This window comes from Coloeus monedula, assembly GCF_965178545.1.
Source record: "Coloeus monedula genome assembly, chromosome: 21".
In the NCBI taxonomy this organism is placed as follows: domain Eukaryota; kingdom Metazoa; phylum Chordata; class Aves; order Passeriformes; family Corvidae; genus Coloeus; species Coloeus monedula.
The window spans coordinates 4,688,594-4,709,082 of NC_138801.1; the positions used below are offsets into that span (position 1 = coordinate 4,688,594).

Below are 20,489 nucleotides of genomic sequence, written 5' to 3' on the forward strand. Positions count from 1 at the left end.
ACGTTACCTTTTGCTCTTTATCAGGGTTCCATTCTGCTGGCTCTCGTATCTGGAAGCCGCTCCCACCCCAGTCCTGACGGACTGCTCTGCAAACCCTGCTGGCTCAGCCTTGCGGCTCTGCCTGTCCACCAGCGGCCTTTGGCTTGAGAAGCTCCTCTTTGCCAGTTCCCTCTTCTCTCCCAAGCTCCCGGTGCCAAGGCCACCTTCCAGCTGGCTCTCACTCTCTGGAACTCCATCTCTTCTCTCTCGCCGCTCACTGAAGTCACTGCTCTCAGACGCTGTCTCCCACTCCTCATTGGCATGGTCCGAAGAGTTTTGGTAGGACAGCTCAGGAGAGCGTCTGCCCGAGACGCTGCTCTTCTCTGCAGGGCTCAGCTTGGGTCTCCCTGGCCACTGGCTGGGCAGCAGGTTGGGGCCTCCCTCCTCGGGGTTCCACTGCCCAACCGATTCCCTCTCTTGCCTGAGGCGCCTGAACCGTGGGGGCTTGTCCTGGCGGGGGGGACGCCGCCTCCTGAAGGGCCTGTTCTCTATGTTCTCCTGATCCGCTGAGTAATCCTCCTGGAAAAAGTGCCTTTTGTCATCCAGATGACTCTCATCAAAAACCCGGCTGGAGAAGGAATCCGTGTGTTTGTAAGAGTCCTGAATGTAGTCCCTGTCAGACTGCTGCCTGCTCCCAAAAGCGTCTGATGGAGATGTGTGGCTGTACTCCTGCCACCCTCCTCCCCCACTCCTGCCTTGCCACTGGCTGGGCTCCTTACCCAGGAACCCCCTTCGCCCATAGCCAGAGTTGCTCAGTCTCGGTGGCAGCGATCTCCCAAAGGCTCTTGGAGCCCTCATCTTAGGATCCAGGCCATTGTGATCATCTGAATAGATTTTGTTGGACCTCCAAGACTCTTTGAAGTCTCCCTTTTTCAAATCACTGTCCTCCCTGTCCAGCACAGAGCCTTCATTGCTATTTTCCGAGCCCCTCTGCCGCCGACGCTTGGGGAGCTCCTCGTACTCTGACCCTTCACTGTGCGTCTCACTGGCAATCCGGCGCCTTGGTTTGCCTCTGGGGAAGTCCTCTGGCTGGTTGAACTCCCGGAGCCCTCGGCCCCGGCTGCTCCTCTGGTTGTTGTAGACACCCCTGCTGTTCACAACTGTGCCTCGGCCTCTGAAAGTGAACTCTCTGAAGCCTCTCCCTCGCCCACGCCCTTGACCTCTCCCACCAAAAGCTTGCTCCTCATCAATGAAGATCCAGTTGTTTCTTTTAGTGGGAGGGAGATCACTGGTCTCTCTGGATAGTTTTTTCTCCCATGTTCTTTCTGGCTTCTCTTCCTCCTCCTCCTCTTCTTCTTCTTCTTGGGATTTCTCAGCCTCTCGTGCAAGACTGGTTTGGGAACAACCTTTGTCATCCAGCAGGTAACGTGTGGAGTTCAGCAAGGCAGCAGAGTCATCTGACTCATTTTCTGCCTTCTGAACAGCTGCCTTCTCCTTCAGTGGGCGTGAGCTGTCCTCTCCCTCCAGTTTAACCTTCTCCATCTCCTTCTCCTTCTCTTCCACCTTGAGGGCTTTCAGGACTGGTTTTTTAATGGGGCCCGACCGCCGTGTCCTCCCCATTTGCTCCTGGTGCTGCCCGCTGGTGTTGCGGCTCTCAGGAGCCCACTCTGCTGTCTCTTCAGTGGCCTGTTTGGTACTGGCTCCTTCTTTCTTCCATGGGTCAGCACTGAACGACTGCTCATCCCGGGGCACTTCTTCAGCAGCTTCTGCTGCCGTCTCCGCAGGTTTCTGATGGTGGCTGATATCCCAACCATTATATTCAGGCTTCTTCTCTGCTTGGATAAAATCAGGCTCGAGGGGCGAACACCTCAGGTTCGCATGGCGGCTGCCAGCAGTACAGGCTTCCTGCACGCTCTCCTGATGCTGAAACAGGAGATCCTGGCCTATCCTCTGAGAAGACAGGCAGCTGTCAAAGTCTGCTTGGGCCTTCTTGTCAAAAGCATTCAAATACTCCTCCCCTCTCTCCTCAAAGAGATCTCGCTGAGTGCTCAGACTCTCTGGTCTTCCAGAAGCAGAGTAACTTTCATTCCTGAGAATGAAACAAACAACAAACAAAGGAAAGTCAGGTAATGCAGAGCACAGCACAGCTCCAAGGGCCCAGGCTGCACATAAGAGGTGAAAAGAAATAAACTGGGGTTTATGCTAAATCATGAGGCATTGAACCTATAAATACCAAAACGCTGGGCAGAGCTGCTGTGGCCCCAGGCTGTACTGCCTGGTTTGTTAAATCAATGCATGATAAAGAAAACAGTCCCTATGATGGGCAGCAAACTTAAGAAATAAACGGAGATTCTACCTCCAACAACATGGAGATCTGAAAACAAAGAACTGGTTTTAGAATGTCCAAAAAATGTAGGAGACAAACTAGAAAGCATCAGAATTTTTGCCTCATTGTTTTTTATACCTTTCCCATGGAGGTGACAAGTCCCCCTCTCCCTCTGAACAGGCTCCAAGCTGGTCAGATATAGAATTTCTGAATAGCTCAGTCTGTAAACACCTCTACAGCAAAAACACTCAGGAGAGTAAGGGTGCTCCCAGATCAGCACCTGGGCCTGTTCACAGACATCTTTCAGGTCAGCTCTACACCCACTTTTCAGTAGATGACTTACAGCAGCACCTCCCATGGCAGCATGCACGAGGACAGGGGAATTCTGCACTCACCTGGCATGCAGCCCCTCCATGCTCATGCTGTCAGCCTGTTTTTGATGTGACAGGGAGTATCCTTTGCTCTGCAGAGACGTGTAGCTGTCCTGGCCCCACACTGGCACAGGATCCAAGGGAGCAGTTTTCCTCTCTGCCTGCCCTGCTTGACAGTTCTGATCTTCAGACCGACAGCTGCTCCCACCAATGGAGTCCTGCTGAATCATGGGCTTCATAATTCCTGCTCACGACAGAGTTCATGCCATTAGCACCAGGATCTCACAGACAAGAAGAATTTAACAATCTCCTAGCTTGGACTCCCCCTTCCTTCTCAGGCAGCAGGCCACTGCAGCCATGGAAACCTCTCTTGTAAAGGGGAGCCTGTGCTTGGAAAATGCACAGCTGGGAAACACACCTGGAGTGATACAGAACATGACATAGCTCTCAGAGCCCAACCCACATAGACACTACACAGCATCACTGGCTTGGGATCAAGCAACCCACAAACTCCAGGGAATGATTTATACATCCTGATGTTTGCATTCACACCTTTGAAGATTAGTAACAAGATAGGAAGGTACATAGTGCACACAGCTCAGGAACTACATGGTTTCTCCATCACATCTCCTAAAGGGGGTCTATTAAGATTTCACATGATTACAGTAACTCCAAAACTCATCCTTCTTCTCCAACAGGTGAGACCAGTGGATCTGCTACCCTTTCCTCCAAGGGGCAAGATCAGTCACATCTGCTAAGCTCACAAAGCAGTCAGGGAAGGTCTCTCACTGCAGTGCATTTCAACCAACTTTCTCATCCCTAGAGAATGGATACCAGCCAGAAGGCAAAGTCTGGACAGAGGTTAAGAGACACAACAACTTTCCAGATATGAACCAACTCAACAGCCAAGATAAACACTGACAACACCTCACCTGAAGGGTGAAGGGCTGAAGGGTAGAAATCCACGGGGGTGCGGCTCTGGGCCATGCGAGGGTCCATGTAGGACGGCATCATCATCCAGCGGGGATCAAAGCCGAGCATCTGTGGGTGCGGCGGGTAGAATGTCCGCTGGGGATGGGAGTGGGATGGGGGAGGATAGACCTGCTGCTGCCAGTGCTGCATCTTGTACAGCTGCTCCTGCAGGGAAGAGGATGGGCCATTGGACATGGCTGTGGTGCCAGGAATCACACCGACATACTGGTCAAGCAAAGGAAAACACATGCCATCTATCAAAGGCTCGATCCCATATCAGATAGGAGGGGGGAGCAGAGAGGGGCAATTCACTACCAACTGGGAATGTGGCAGTTGTTAATTCTGTAAATACCAGAGCAGCCAGACTATCACACCACTGTGGGCCAGGCTATGTGGCCAAACACAACAGATCAGCTTTAAGATCACAATTTGCATCTTCTCAACACTCCTATGAATACAGGACAGCTTCCTGTCAAACACCACTTCCTAACTGGAACCAAATACTTTAGAAGATGTCACTTTTTTCAGGAAATGAAACTTATTTAGTGTGTATATATATTACTTCCACCCCTGTCAGCTGAACAGATTATATAAAAACAACCTAAACCAAATTAAGAGAGCTGTTAATATTTTACAGTGTTTCCTGTGCATCCTCCAGAGACAGGCTGGCACTTGCAGGTTGTTTCCATATCTCCCACATGGCCAGTCCACCTTCCTTTAGCTGAGGACTGTCATGATGTTAATTTGATTTGACATTTAACTTTTGCTGAAGATCCAAGAAGAATATATATTTGAAGGGAGTTCTACATATTGAAGAAAGCTTTCAAACACTAAACAGCTCCAATTAACATGAAATGCATCTACTTATGTGTCAAACTTGCCACCATCTTTTTTTGCTAAGCTTACAAGTGTCAGATACTGTAACTGTTTATTAAAAAAGCCAATCCCCAACTGCAGAGCAAAAAAGAGACCTTTGAATCTGACACATCATTACAGCAAGGAAGGCTTTGATAAACGCAGATTATATCTACATTATCTAGTCCTCCGGTACCTTGGAGAAAATATTTCCTTCGTGAAACCAAAACTTTTCCATTTTATTCTTTTCATAGAGCTACTAAAGCAGCAATACAAGCCAGCCAAAACATGCACTGCCTCATACATACTAACATCACAGAGGATAAGAGAAAATAAAATAAAACTTCGTGTTCTTCCAGTAGCAATGACCTGTGGTATTATTAGCATGACAGCAAAGACATCCAATTCTTTTTTGTTTAAGAGCATCTCTTTTCAAGAGTAACATTAAGCAGCATTTGCTGCTGTACATCTGAATCATGAAAATGTCAACTGCTGAGCAACGAGCACAGGAAACATCCATAAAAGAGCAATTACTGAGCTTCCAAGCAAAAGCCAATTGTGAGCTCTTTGCTAAGATCTGCGGCAGAGTTGATTGTATCACATTTCAAGTGGTTATTTTATGAAGAATGGCAATTAACTTAGCATTATCTGAAGCCTGAGTCCTCTGTCCCCTGGTTTGGCCCTGCTGCCTTTAGAGGCTCACTGCATCTGGAAGCAGAGTTGCACAGCACATATGGCACATACAGCACGGAAAGGTCAGGCAAGAGCAAAGATGCACAAAGCAGTTCAGCTGATGTCTCAGTGCCCCAGAAGAGAGTTTTCAATGCAACAAAAGTGAAACATTTAAGACCAAACATTTTTATGGTGCAAAGAAAACAATTATTTGAAAGAGCCTCACAGAAAAAAACCCAAGCAGGTAGTAGATGAGAGCAAAGAATCGGCCCTCTGCAAAGGCAAGAGGTGGAATGAGAAGCGTGCCACACCAGAACTCCCTCCCAGTCCAGAAGCAGTCCAGCAACTTGCCAACCTAAGCACAGTTTGCCCTGGCAAGCAAATGGCTGCCCATACATAACAATGGTAAGAGCACAGCAAGCACCGAGTGAAATGGAAGCAGCTGAAGCCCAAGGGTTTCCCTTCCCTTCCCCTGTCCTGTGTATTCAGTCACTGCAGCAGTGCTGAAGAACAGCAGCTCATCTTGTGCCAGAGAGTAAGAAGAGATGTTCATCAGGTTCAGCGCCAGCCCAAGGAACAGAAGCTTCCCTGGGCCAGGCCTACACAAGCACCAAGACAGCCACTGATGCGCTCATGGTTTTGGACGTGGGAAGCAGAACATCCCCAGCTTCTCCTGCTCATGCCATTTGTAAACCAGAGCTCTGCCACAAACCACACAGTCCTAAGAGCTCCCACTGTCAGGAGATGCCCAGACAACCACGCAAGACAAGTCAGCATTTCTGACAGCACTGTATTTTTCTCCTAGGCAAGTGACAAACCTGGCTGAGCCCTACCCACAACAGCTTCAGCATCACAGGGTGCACGGAAAACTCATGTAGCTCATACAGCCTTTCTACCCAATCAGTCAGGATACATCCATGATGAGAAGTACTGAAAAAGGCCAGGGTAAAAACCCATTTATCTCCTCCCAGCCCAAAGACTGATGGTGTTGAGAACCCCATGATTCAGTGGGGGTCCAGAAAAGAGGGTTGTGAGCTCACAGCCATTACCTGCTGCTGTTGCTGCTGTTGCTGCTGCCTCTGGAATCGTGGGGGAAGAGACTTCTGGTATTTGTTGAATTCTTGTGCTGGCGAGGGAGCTTCTCTGAGCTCCTCCTCACTGCTGCTTTGGGCTGCTGCTGCTGGAGCAGGAGTCTCCTCTTCCAGATAGCCAACAGAGGCATCCTGCGTGTGAAACTCAGGGGTTGCTGCAGAGAAGAAAACAAGCCTTCAAGAGCCTGCTCATGACAGAGCTGGGAGTGCCCCACCACCACCAAACATACACAGGTGTGGGCATGTCCTGACTGCATGGCTGAACCTTATTACAACCATATATAGCACAACCTCTATCTTGACAGCCTAAAAAGGGTTTTGTCCATCTGGTTTTCGTGATAAATTCTGAGATCCTCCTTTGCTATCAGCCTTCTGCTTAAGCATTGGGGAGAAAGTCCTTTTCCCATTAGTCCTTAAATCTGCCAGCACTTACTGATTTTCTATCTACAGCCATGAGCACTTAATATTATCACCCAATCATGAGAAGCTCATGAGGCCCATTCCAACAAGGCCCCTGCTAGCACAGCTCACTGAGCACAGCAACTAAAGAAGTTTGTATTTATTTCAATAGCTTTTTTTTATTTAATCAACCTTCCTCACCAATGCAAAATACTCTGCAGAATGCAAGAAGCAGCAGATCCCTCAAGGGCAGCTGAAGGGCCCTCTGAACACTCCCTCCCAGGAACTCCCCCACTCCAGGTAAGAGATGAGCACAATGGCAAAAAAAGCAATTTTTACAGGGTGAGGCAGGCAGTGTTTCTGTACCTTTACGGAAAGCATGGCCATTCTCTTGTGCAGTGTTTTTCTCGGTGCTGGGAGGTCGCACATCTTCATTCCCTGTGTGTTTCTGTGTCTCCCCACTCTTCTGAGCCAGTTTGCATTTCTGATCAAGTTGCTTGAGCTTTGCAGCACAGGCTGCCAGGCGCTCCTCCCTGGCACGCCGCTCCTCCTCCTCCCGTCGCCTCCTGGCTCTCTCGACAGCCTCAGAGATCTCAGAGTGCACAAACTTCTGTCTCACAGGCACCTTTTCTTCTTTATCCTCGAGGGACTGCTGCCTGAGAACACTTCCCAGTGCAGGCTTCTGCCAGAGAAAAAACATTCCTCCATAATCATGACCCAGCTAGCTCCTCTCTCTAGAGCTTTGCATCCCATGCTGAGGATATCCCCTTCTGACTCTCTCCCCTCTAGCCTCATGCACAAATCCCCGTTACTGGGGAGAGTTATTGCTATTTGGTTCAGTAACTCCATTTTCTCACTGACAATCCCACTGTTCTGCACCAGCTTCAATTTCTTTTCCCTAGTGGAAGTGTTATGCATAAAGATGTGGATAGAAACTAAGAACAGAAAAATTCATCAGCATCCCATTTTCAATAAAATGTCAAACTGGCCTCTTAAGGACACAGATGGGCTTCCAGCTCACCCATGTGGGTTCAACCTACCTGGTACTCTGAGGCAGAGCTCCAGCCATTCAGCTTCCTTGGAGGCTGCTGTGAATCCTGCACTTTCCGGACTGGCCGGGACAAACCAACTGAATCATTCCAATTTTTTCCTTCCTCCAAGGTGTGCTTGACATCTGCACTGTCTGCAGAGCTCAGGGACAACTGTCGCTGCCTTCTGGGATCCCAGCTGTTCCTGTCACATAAATAGCTTTATTATTGCATTTGCTACTTGCCTCAGAAAGCACTTGCAGCCTTATCAAGTGGCAAAGGCAACCGACTCTAATAAAAAGGAAAGATCATGAAACGCTACCAGAAGTGATGTGCTTTTCTTTAAGGTGCATAAGGATCAACTCCACTATTGTGCAGCAGGATAAAGGTGAGAAAAGAGGAGGAAAAAAGCCTGGCAAACTGGCAGTCAGCTGCTAGACCTACACATATCCTTGAAGACCACTCAAACACTGGCCAGTAGAATCTACAAAGTCACAGCAACAAATCCAAGAGATCAAGACTCCACATTTAGGACAAGTCTTTAAAGACCCTGGTACTGTTCACTTTTACTGAAACAACTGTAGGTGCAAACAGAGCAACTTCTTACCACTTCTGTCGTCCATCTTTAAGAGTTTCTTCCTCTTCTTCATCTTCACTAAACTTTAGTTTCTCAGAGTAATCCACTTCATCATGAATGCCTATGAAGGCAGCAAGGGAGAATGGATTTATGAGAGGAAAGAAACAGGTCTCTTGTCCTGATAAAGCTTATGCCCCACTTTAGCACTAAATTACAGGACACACACGCTTGGCATGAACTACTCGCAAAGCCAAATGTCCAGCACTGGTCCTGGAAATCACAGAATAGCTTGGGTTGGAAGGGACCTTTAATGTCATCTACCAAGCCCTCTCCTCAGTGAGCAGGGACAACTTCAACTCCATCAAGCAAGAAATTATGTGAGCGGTGTGGACACACACACTGCTGAACAGCTGGGCTGGTCCCAGAGGAGGAGCACAAACAGCCTGGGAACGGGGGCTGCAAATGAGGAGACAGTCACCAAGATAGGCTGTGTGCAATTGGATACTGAATGCCATGACTGAGAAGGCAGGACTAAGTCTCCTTCCCAGCACCCACAGTGCTATTCCTCCTGCTGTGTTTGGTGTTTTCAGATTTTAGGAGTCTTCAGATCCGGTTCCTTGAGCACAGTGTGATGGAAGGATCAGAAGGATCCATTGTGTCATCATTTACACCAACAGCAATTTCACAACTACACAAAGCTAGAGCATGAAGGTACTTTACCTGCCCATCCATCATCTGCATCATTGTCCAGCTCATCCAGCCCCTTCAGGTTCTCTGCGTTGATGATGGTGGGACGAGGCACTCGCTCCATCTGCTGCCGAACTGGGCGGGTTGGGCGAGACAGGCTGAGCCTGTTCTCTTTTCTGCAGGAAAACACAGACTTGGTCAGAAACGGCAAACAGAAAATTAAAGAATGCAGAGCCAAGTTTGTAACACCAAATCAGTCCTTTTCTACTGGGCACTTATGAACAATGCATCCGAGTTTCTCTCCCTGTCCAGCAGTTTCTTCGCCTTGTATACCTGGTATGCACTTCCTAGAACTTACAGATCAGAGCTGCAACCCCTCCAGTCCAGGATCACACACCAATTCCCATGTCCCCCTGCTCTTCAGACACACAATGCCTACAGCCTTGCAACATTTCAGCTGCTGTGTAGCTGGAGCAAAGCACTCCTCCTTTGGGCAAAAAACAGGGTTTCCCCTTTGGTGCCTGCAGCTTCACACATGCAGCTGCATCCTTGGCCCAAACTCTTGTCTAGTTTAAGGTTCATGTCACACCCTGAACCTGCCTCTCAAGTGGGAAAGTGATGGCAGCCTTACCCATCCTGGTCATTCATTTGGAATTGTCTGAAAGGTACCCGGGGCTCAAGCCGAAGCTGAGGAACGGGGAAAGACCCTCGGTCCAGCGATGCAGGGGTCTCGGATGGCTGTTGTGGACACATCTGGAATGAGGCAAAGCAAAACAGCCTGGTTTTTCTCCTTGCCATAGGAAGGTTTACCCAGATGAGGTTACAACATGTGCACAGTAGTGGCACCCGCACAAAGGGAAAACGAACATTTCACATCTGTCTGCCCAACAGGCCACATGCTAATGGTTCCCTCCCCAGCTCCAGAGGCAAAGGGGCAACTTCTCTTTGGGCTGAGCAAGGCTGTGCTACACAAACTAAAAACACGTCAAGAGAAGGATCCCTGAGCAAGCCCCAAAAACCAACCGAGAGTCCAGAAAATACATCTCAGCTGATTTCAAACCCACACACACATTCCAAGAATCGAGGACACACTTGTGGAAAAAGGGTCACTTACAAAAGCAGGTAGCATGTCATGGTATGTGGGTGGCTGGTAGACATTTCCCATGAACTGTGAAGCCCCTTTGCGGACAGGCTGAGCTGGGCGGAGAGACGGCTCCTTGGGATCGCTGGCGCTCGCTGAGGAGGGGGCCCCGTCTCCAGTGCTGGAGGTCTTGCTGCCCAGCTCAGCAGGGGAGGCGGTCAGAGATGTGGCAGAGGTGATGTTCCTCCCACCGCCCTCCCTCCAACTGGTGACATCTGGAAGGGAGGTAATAACTATGTTAATATTTGTAAATGCAGGCAGCCACTCTACCAGAAAGTCTCAAAACCTCAAGTGCTCTGGTCAAGCCCTAATTACACTAAGGTTGTAGAAAAATATCAAGGACCAATAAAAATCTCCAACTGTGTTTATTTTCTTAAGAGAGGAGCAGCATCAGCTGGTACTAAGTAATTGCTGCATCAGTGGTGTCCTTATTTGCCAATAAACCTGAACTCCTACCAACTCTGTTCCCCATCTCCACAGTCCTTACCCTGCAGAATTAAGGCCAATTAGATGCAAAAACACTCAAAGAGAAGCCACATTACACCACACACTAATTTCACTGTGGCTCCCCTTGCCCAGGAAGGGGCCTGCTTTGCAACATCACACAGCAATTTTTACTAAACAGTGTAGTAGATGACAATCCATACTTGGCTGTCTGGACCACAGAACATCAGCACCACGTGATCATCTGCTAAGCGGCCTGACACGTGTAAGCTCATAGAAAGATAAAAGGAAATATAAGGATGGAGTACTTGGTACTGTTGTAAACTGGCACCCCCTGCCCAAAACAGACTCAATGGTTCATGTGCTGGGATAAGGCAGAAAGACAATCCTTCACTCACTTTGGGGGCGGAGGCTTGGTCCTGGCCCATACGACGGATCTAAGGCGCCCTTTTCTTTGCCAACCTTGTCCTGCTCGCCAGCTGCTTTCAGCGTCGGAAATTCCTCGGGAGAGAAGGATAACAGTCGGCTTGAGGCCCTTGAACCTGTCAGACAAATAAGTGTTGGACTCAGAGAAGATCCTTCCACTGTTTCAACTCCCTTATGAGATCAGCCTGGAAATGTGTTTCCTGGGAATCTGGGCCTCTGGCATATTTAAACCCAAATTGCTATCGTACCAGCACCTCACTTCACATCCCCAACACTCTCAGACACTGTCACCAACACAACAACACATGTCCTCACCCAGCACTCCTACACTCAGGATCTTTATTTATTCTCACATTCAACGAAGTCAGTGAACTTTCTCAGCTTCCGAATATTTTTGTGAAGTACAGAACTTAGACAGAGGCAGAGATAAAAATTCTGCAAGATCACTCATAAATGATACCCTGCCATCAAGTATTTGACATTTATATTGAGACTCTTTCTGCTCACACCTCACTCTGCCAGGGAAGCAAATTGTTAAAATTTCTGTTGATGTATCAGTGAAAGATCACAGGTAAGGACAGACGTGCTACGCTCTCCTCCCTGCTGCAGCATTTTCAAGATGCAGATCACTGGCCAGATCAGGCCAGGCTCATTTCTAGTCACTGGAAATTGTCTTGCTGAGTCATCAGTCACCCCAGAACAACAGTTCTCTGTCAATTCTAAAGACCTGCCAGTGACTGGAACACAAAACACAGCAATTCTCCTAAATCTGTTGGCAAGATAACACTGAAAAAAAGGAAATTGCTAGCATTACTGTACTATTAGACATTAGAAGAATTGCTTTTTCTGAGAACTGTTTCTCAGTGTTACTTGGCTAATGCTCTCTAAAAAAGGCATTTCAGAATTATATTAGAAGCATCAGCAATGAGTACTGAACACTTGCAAGAGTCTCATCCTTCTCCTTCCTTGCCCTGAAGAGTCAAGACAGACTGGCTTAAGTCATTTTTATTTTCTGGAACTTGCACACTGCACAAGACCTCCCATGTGAAATTTCCAGGGAAGACTCTGCAACAGCTGCCCGAAACACCCTCAATTTTAGACAGATGAAATTACTTGAGAAGGACATTGCCTAAATACATCACAACATAGCTAAGACTTCCTGAAGAGTTCTGATTTTTACTGAACTAGAACGGCACAGGTAAGTGTCTTTCAGGGGAGACATCCACCCCCAGGTAAGGCTGCACCATGTAAGAACTATTTATGTGCAGCCATTAATAATTTGTACTCTAACCCTGAGCAGCATCACACTGAAAAAAGTCTGGTGCCTCTTTTTTTCCCTCCAAATGTCCCTTATACAGAAAACACAGGCATGGAGAAGTCCATAATTAATTTATTAGACCACTTTTCTTCAGGATACACCCTCCAAAGGAGGGTGCAGCCCTCTTCTAAGACATAAAAAAGAATAAAAAGCAAGAGACTCTCCTCTTAGTAGTATCTGAATTAGCTTAGAAGGAAAAGCCATTGTTCAGTGCCACTAGAGAAGAGGTGCAAGCATGGGATGGCCTAAGAAATCCTTTCAGACAGGTTTCTGCTGCTTCTGTGATTCAATTATCTTCTAATTAAGCTGCCCTTAGCCACATAGGCAACTGTTTTCTTGGATTGAGAACTCTACATTGTTAAGTGTGACCTAGAATGAGTTTTCAAAAAATCTTTTAAGAACATCGTTAGATGATCAGATTTCAAAATGACTGTACAGGAGGTCTACACAGCAAGACTCAAGAAAGTACCAATTAACCAGACAGTCTTTGCACTGGCCACCAACCTCAGGCAAGTACAAATTTCTGCTTTAACATTTAGCCTTCAAGAAACACCCTCTCATTAAGGGCCTCATTTAATTTAGGGTAAACTTGTCCCCCCTGTTTCTGCAATCAGCAGCTGTCTCTTCAGCAGTTCTTTCAAATCTCTCTGCAATTTCACTTGACAAGTGAATGGTTCCAGGTCTGTTCACATTAAAAGTGGAACTGAGCCGTTATTCTCCCTATGGTTTTAATGGCACTACTCAGTGCAGCTGGAAACCACCTCCTGTGTGGAAATGGATGCATCTGAAGACAACTAAACTCCCAATTCATGTTAACACTGCTTCAGGATTCTCAGTCAAGCAGAAGCCATTAGCAGCACAGTTACTGAGGGAGACTTAACAGCAAGGCCTCAGCCAATGTGCAGGCAGGTGGACCCTGCAGCAGCTCCACTGCCACTGCAACTCCCTTGGATCATGGATCCAAGGAGTTCTGTACAAGAACATTCCAGCCTCACTTCTGACTACCCAGTTAGGTTAAGATGCCCTTCTTGCTACTACCCATGGAGATGCCTACATTTCCCCTCTCTAATGTCCCTTCTCCTTTCTTCTTCTCTTCTAAACCAATCCCCCCCGCCCCGAATTTCACTCTGCTTACTGCACCTTTATTACACACTGCTCTGGGCTGACTGAAGATTCTCATGCCGGGGCAAACATTTCCCTTCTCCTTCAGAACCTTCCCCTCCCAGAACTCCCTGCTGCACCCCAAGAGCATGATTTGCTCTGGTTCAATGCAGCCATGAGACACATTCTGTTCAAGCACTGTCTTGCACTGGCAGCCCTGATTCAGCTGCATCATATTCCAGCCGACACACCACACAGACTGAAAACAGGACTCAGAAGGCCTCACTCCCATTCTGCACCAGGCTGACAGGGAGGGCAGGAAGAAATGGAGCCCACCACCCCATCTCATGCCTGTCTGGGAAAAACAGGCACACACCATTCCTCTTTATCATACTCACCACCTTCTTGTCCTGCTGGCTTTCCATTCAGCTGTGCCCATGACTTTGGTCCACCTGGCACTGAATTTGTACTCTGAAAACAAAACAAAGCAAAAAAAGAAAGCCCAACACAGATCAGTTAAGATTCATGACTGTTTCTCATTTCCTGACTGGCACCTGCTATGGTTCAGGCCTCCAGATCACCCAGATACCACAGGTCTCCACAGCTTCAAGCTGGGGCTACAGTGAGCTGTCCCCCACTCCAGTGTACTACAAAAGCTACAGCAAAAATCCTCTTCTCTGCTCTGCCCTAATGTCTCCTCTGCCCATCTTCACCGTTTCCCCAACTTGAACTCTCATCAAGCTTTCCCTTTGTTCTGCTGCATTTTTCCAAATGGTCTCCTTAATCTTCCAGATTTGTTCCATGCTACACCTCAGTTTGAAGGCTACCCTACTTTCTCATGCACTAACTACTCTTCTTCAAAACGTAACTCCTGTCCTGATTTCCCTGAACCTCAAGGGTTGGGAATTTTTTTTAAGCCAGGAAGTGTGAGATCTGCAACACATGGGGCCAGGTCCTTGCACTCTCTGAGACACTTTCTTGCTTGCCAGTAGCTTTTTCAGGTCCTTTCACTGGCTATTTCTCCCACATAACCAGATCTTTCCCATCAAGTCTCATCAGGCTGGGAGCAAGAGCTGGATCTGTTGTCACCAAGTGACGTTTGAATTACAACCAAAGTAGAATAGTTTAGAAGTGCTAACCAGCCATCCCATATTCCAGCCATTTTTTTTCTAGACTGCAACTAGACTTTCTGCACACATTTGAGAAATATAGTTCTGTGTATGTTGCTTTTGTAACCTGCAGCACAACACTCCCAGTGCACAGCAGCTGGGACTCAAGAGAGTCACTTCCATGAGAACCGATTATACAGGAGCTTTTTCTTAAGTGCAAGGCAGCACAGGCAATTAAAGCCTTCAAGCTGCCTGGGGACAGGGGAAGCAGGGTGGCAGTCAGAGACTGCTGGCACCTACCTCCTGACTGATTGACTGTGTCGGCTTCTGTAAATTGGAGACAGATTTCTGCAAACCCTGCTGCGGCAGCGACTCCTGCAGCTGTGCAGCCGTCGCACTGGAACTGAGCAGAGACAGAAGAGGTGAGACCAAAGGGGAAGGAAGGCAGGAAAACAACTCTGGGCAATTTGGCAGTTGCTAAAAGATCAAGCTAAAACACTGGCTCTGCAGGGGCCTGGACAACAGAGAACTGATCCCTGTAACGTCTGACACCAAGCACAGTAGGGCACAACCACTGCTGCCTGCCTGACAAAACTTACCAAAGATTCACTCTACCCACCTCTTTTGGTCTGGCTGATCCTGCTTGTTTGCCCATCCTGTACCGTCCTTGGGTACTATAATGATGTTGGGGTCGTTTCCTTTGTTCTCAGACTTCAAGCTAGGCAAATTTGCAGGAGGTGGCATGCGCCGGGCAGCAGCAACTTTCCCAAGACTCTGTAAGCCATGTCTAGGAATAACTGGTGAGAAAGGAACAGCAGCAGGTCAGAGGGCTGTATCCTGCTAGATAACTAACCTTAATTAGGAAGCCTGTGGCTGGGTGCAGCCTCAACAGAAGTGCTGCTGCTATGTCAACACACAGGTTGCTTCCCACAGGACCACAGATGCAGCTGTCTGTTGTAGCAGCTGGCAAACAGCTCCTACAGCGGGAAGGAGAAAAATCCTTCTCCCTAACAAAGTGCTCACAGTGTCTTTTTGGAGGATTGCACAGGTAGCTCTTTCATTTCACCAAGGAGAAGCAGCACCCCCTTTTTACAGCTTGGGGAAATGGCCACCCAAGTCCACATCTCAGCAGACAAACAGGTGACCTAACCCGGGAATCCTGAGGTCTCCATTTTCCAGCTCTATCCACCAGACCACATTTATTAAGAAAGTATTTTATTTTTTGTTTTCTACTGTCACACCAAATCTAGCACCAGTCCAGGCAAGGTAATTTTTTGAACCCACTATCTAATTTTGGTCATATTTCCATTGCAAAACCAACTCAGTTCTTTCCCAGTGGCCTTCAGTCCATGACTCTCACCTCACACAAGGTCTGACCAGCTTAAGGCACTTCAGTCAGCTCAGGTGCCCTGCCCTGGCACAGCTTAAGGCCCTGGTAAGGCTTCCATTTAAGCCTGCTACCTGTCCACTCTGCAGCAAGGACACAGGCAAAATGGAAGGGCCAAGAGCCCCCCAGCTGTCCTGGGTAATTCCTCTATGTCTCCACAGCAACAGCAGCACAAAGAGTCGTGGACATTTTCCTTTACATCTTAATGAAACACAGGCTTTGACACCTGCACAGACACTGCAACCCAGTGGTGTCCCACAGGCTCAACAACCTGAATGAGTTCTGCAACAATACTCCTGGAAGACATCAAAAGTTTTCTGGAGGTGTTTCTTACCTGTAGTTCTGATAGCTTCTATTGACTTTCCTTTATACTTATCAAACAGGCTGAGAGTCGAGTACTTGCTTTTCCCATCCTTTCCCTTGGTTATTTGCCCCAAACGATCGGACATTGCGATGAAATGTCATCTAGTAAGGAAATTTCTCTGCGCCGCTCCCGATCTGCCTTTTAACAGAAGAGAACCAGGAAACCCCCATCAAAAGGATTGTTCAGCCACAGACAAGCAAAACACAGCACACACACAACAGCAAGAACTGAACATACTCAGTGAGCACACGAATCAAGTTACAAGGTTTTAACTCCCTCCTCTTTAGCCACAAGAAGCTTTTGGGCTTTAAGATTCACAAACTGAATGAAAAGAACTGCAGGAACACACTTCTCACAGCATCTTTTTTCCTACCACTCCAGTGCTGAAAGAAGTGAGGTGCTCTAAGTATGAGAACACGAGAGGGGGGGTCAACAAGTCCTTGCTTTAGAAGGGTAAGTCTGACAATAAGCAGCTAAACACAGGGATTCCTAAACATAAAAGCCAGAAAAGCACTGTATCTTTGTATCTTATACCACACTGCAATTTATCATTGCATTTCCCCTGAAACGCTGGCAGCTAGGTTTGTAATGTTTAGATTATGGTTCCACACTGGCCACAGTTATACCAGCAATTAATGCTTTGACAGCATCACTGAAAGGCAACAGAACTATTTCTCCAAATACCCTTTTCACATTGGCTGGCCAGGAAAGAGAATTAAGGAGTCAAAAAAAACCTGCTCAGCCATACCAGATTCAGATTCTTGAGCCTGTGAGTTCAGCTGTTCTACTATGAATTCTCCAAACACATTACCAAAAAATTACATTCCTCTGTTGCTGGCACCTTGAACATAATTTTTAGCTTGAAATATACTTTTCACAGCAGATGCAGTTTGTTATTTTTCAATCTGATCTTTGCTGGCACAACATGCTGTGAGTAACACCCATCATGCAGCCAGTCTCCTTACATTGACTTTTTGGCTCCTGGAGCCTGGGACAAAGCTGAAACATGGGCAATACACACCGTAACATCAACTTTTATGTCAGAAAAGACACTTTGTTTACTTTCAATGGACCTGTCTTTTGTTTTTTTAAAGCATCATTCTGTTCTAAATTTTCTCAAATCTAGCAGCTTCATCTAACCTTTCTGCACATAATTTAGACTTCCACATTTCTTGTTGTAAAGCCTCTACTTTGAGCCTAAAACTGCTGGCAGTTTCATTTTACCATCTGCTAGGTCCCATCCTAGGGTTTCAACTCTGTGTTGGGAGTAACAAAACACTACATACATGTGTATATATATATGTATATATATACACACACACCCCTCAGATCTTCCCACACCTCACACTTTCTGAAACTCACCCAGCTGAAAGCCTTTTTCCAACAGAGACAGCATCACTTTCTGAAAGAAACTATCTGACCAAAGGCTACAACTCCCATCAGCAATGCCTTATCAAACACAATTTGCAGGTAAGAGGATTAGTCCATCACACATTATGTACAAATTAAAGCACAGACTGAGAACACGCTGGATAGAGCCAGGCTTGGAACGCAGTGCCAAGTGCAACCGGTCAAGTAAAGCCCATCTAAAGGCTGATGCTGGGGGCAGATGTCTGACCAATAAGCCTGGCACAACATTTGTTGTGCAGCATTTGTTCTTGCACTGCAGGATTTAAATCAGGTCTGTCAGGTGCAAGAAGCCATGGACTCTGTGCTAGGTAGCCAGGGAGAGAGACAGAAGAGTATTTTCTGTCACTCAACAACAGCATCCACGGGTTGCTCAGGAAAAACACCGGGCTCCCCAAGAAGCCCCTCACAGCATTTCTGCTGGACCACCACATGGGGATGCAGCATGAAGGCTTTGTGGAGGCAACAGGGTTGGCTGGCAGTCTTGAGGCACCTTTTCCTGCAGAGTAGCAAACAGATCTTTGGCTCCAGTCTGGTTCATCTTTGCTCGGATGGCCACTATGTGCCAAAGGAAACAACAGCTCCTCCCTCACTTACCCATTTGCACTGTATTTTATTAGTAGGACAGACATAAAAGAGAGAGGGAGAAAACACACTGATTAGCACAATCTTGGCAGGAAAGCACAAGCTGGACTGAGAACAATGAGCTTTTTGAAGGGGCAGAGTTGTGGGGAGCCCCAGAGCAGAACAAAGAGCAGAGGGTGCTGTGCTGGCAAAAGCACAGCCACCTACTTGTACAGGTATACTGTGCCTTGCAGAGGGTGCCTGGCTCAGGGCCTATCCACACCATGTCAACCCTGCACCAAACTCACAATAAAAGCAGTAAAACCCACTTTGAAGTTTAGAAAGCTCAAAACGGACAAAATTAGAAGGTGTTTAAAAATAACCCAACAACAACAAACCATCTACCAGATCAGGTTCAGGAGTTATCTGGTTAACAGAAAACCCCTGAGTTCCTGAAAGTCAATGTGCAAACAACACACAGGGCAATGCTGCCAAAGAGAAACCCTGACAACAGTTACGTAATCAGGTCTCAGCTGCCTCTTGATTACATCTTATATCATTAAAAGGATGCAGGAAGAATAAACAACCACTTCACAGCGGAGGAGCTGGGGACGTCGGGATAAAGCCCCTTGTCAAACTTTCTGGGACAGACAAAACTGCTCTCTGGATAAATGAAATTTACTTTCAACTCCTTCAACAAGACATGAAACACATCTTTGTTTATGTGTTATGTGTGTGCTCCAAAGGGGACAACAAGACCATGGAGAGGTGGAGCAATTTCCATAGTCACTATGCAAAGAGGCTGCAGCAGAACTGAGCTGGGTCAGAGCTGCGGGGAGAGCAGGACCTTGCTGCCTGTCCCTCCTGCCAGCTGCAGATCCCAGCTACTCCAAGGGTATATCAGCCAGGGAGATCACCCAGCTCACCCACAGCACTTCAAAGAAGCCACAGAGCCTCCCAAGACTGGCACAACACTGGACTATCTTCCCATCACACAGTTAAGCAGGGAATCCAGGCAGGGACCATAAAGGCCTTCTAGCTTTGAAGAGCAAAGCCATTTCTGATAAAAATCGTGATTTATTTAGAACTGAACTGCCAGTCTGCATGCTCATTATTAGCAGAGCTGGAACCAGAAGGTACACGCTGATGCTGACAAGTGAAAACCGACAGCCTCGGCAGAGCCTCTGACCTGTGCTCAGGGTTTCTGTGCCCGACAGCTGACCCTGAAGAAAGCAGTATCCCCTGTTACAGAGAAATCATTAAAAAAAAAAAAAAAAAAAATCAATCACCAGCATTTCTGCAAGATTTCTCTCTGGGTTTACAGAGGTCTGTGGGGGAAGGTTTGCTATCAGTTTCAGCATGGAGTGTAGCTCTTCCCATTCTCAGGACTCGCAGCATCTCCTACTATATCCAGGGACAGCACCAGACAGCAAAACACTGAGTGTTTGAGCAATCACAAAATACTGCAGTATGACCAGTTCCATTAGAGATCCTAGGATGCAAATAACTGCAGCAGAAGCACTTGGGCAGAGAGCTCCACTGCCCAGGCATCCTCATGTCCACTCTGTACTGCCCTGCATCCGATTTTTAGGTATTGACCCTGTCTAACTGCCTTTTAGAAGGGTAAATTCTAATCCAGAGAGCAACAGTGACATTTTAATGTCTTAAAGACATTAGCCTTACAAGCATACAAGTCCTGGAGCTACAGCAGGCATCTACCGAGCCTGTCCTGCAAAAGCCCATGTGAAAACCTCGAGTTCCTGGCACTGGTAACAACTGGAAACTCCTGAGCGGAAAACACAGTCAAATGGAGGAACTCCTGACAAACAGGATTGTCTGCAAAGCTCTTTGCAAATCTATGTATGCAGGAGGCTGGGCTGCTGGTGTTTTATTCACAAGACTTCAATGGAGCTTGAGTACCTGGAAGTCAGCCAGCCTTAGCTGAGCAGGGCAAACAGATTTATGAAAGGTAACACACATACTAGAAGGAATCACTTCAGCTACTCACACACCACTGAGCTCTACACCAAGCACAGTCCTGACTACTGCAGACCTTCACTCCTTGCTCACTTCACAGCAACAGTCACCAACACAAAACAAAGCAACAGGATGGAGATTAACAGTGAAAAGGCTTTTCTCCACAAGCAGGAAGATTTCTGACGTGTAACTTTATGCAAATTGTTCAGAAACTCACAGGTTGGAAAGGCTAAACAGTACTTTCAGAAGAGAAAAGTGTCTGGAGTCATGTTAAACTGAAATATACTGCAGTTC

At 47.3% G+C, this 20,489-nt stretch overlaps 1 protein-coding gene across 10 annotated transcripts in view; it reads right to left on the bottom strand.

Moving 5' to 3' along the window:
- PRRC2B (proline rich coiled-coil 2B) overlaps positions 1-20,489 on the bottom strand; it is a 46,935-nt gene that overhangs the window by 17,040 nt on the left and 9,406 nt on the right. For 8 of the 10 annotated variants that reach the window (XR_014227018.1, XR_014227019.1, XM_082295325.1 and 5 more), the window contains exons 2-16: positions 16,218-16,385; positions 15,116-15,293; positions 14,797-14,899; positions 13,786-13,858; positions 10,941-11,084; positions 10,072-10,313; positions 9,589-9,710; positions 8,991-9,133; positions 8,301-8,391; positions 7,706-7,898; positions 7,032-7,347; positions 6,225-6,421; positions 3,609-3,813; positions 2,701-2,920; positions 8-2,068 (exon numbers count right to left, since the gene is read on the bottom strand). Coding sequence is in view for 8 of the 10 variants with exons in the window: in XM_082295325.1 (XP_082151451.1) it covers positions 8-2,068; positions 2,701-2,920; positions 3,609-3,813; positions 6,225-6,421; positions 7,032-7,347; positions 7,706-7,898; positions 8,301-8,391; positions 8,991-9,133; positions 9,589-9,710; positions 10,072-10,313; positions 10,941-11,084; positions 13,786-13,858; positions 14,797-14,899; positions 15,116-15,293; positions 16,218-16,332 (4,403 nt within the window). In the remaining 2 variants the exon portion in view is untranslated. The remainder of the gene's footprint in view (positions 1-7; positions 2,069-2,700; positions 2,921-3,608; positions 3,814-6,224; positions 6,422-7,031; positions 7,348-7,705; positions 7,899-8,300; positions 8,392-8,990; positions 9,134-9,588; positions 9,711-10,071; positions 10,314-10,940; positions 11,085-13,785; positions 13,859-14,796; positions 14,900-15,115; positions 15,294-16,217; positions 16,386-20,489) is intronic. The other 2 variants (XM_082295328.1, XM_082295326.1) reach the window with 1 other exon arrangement.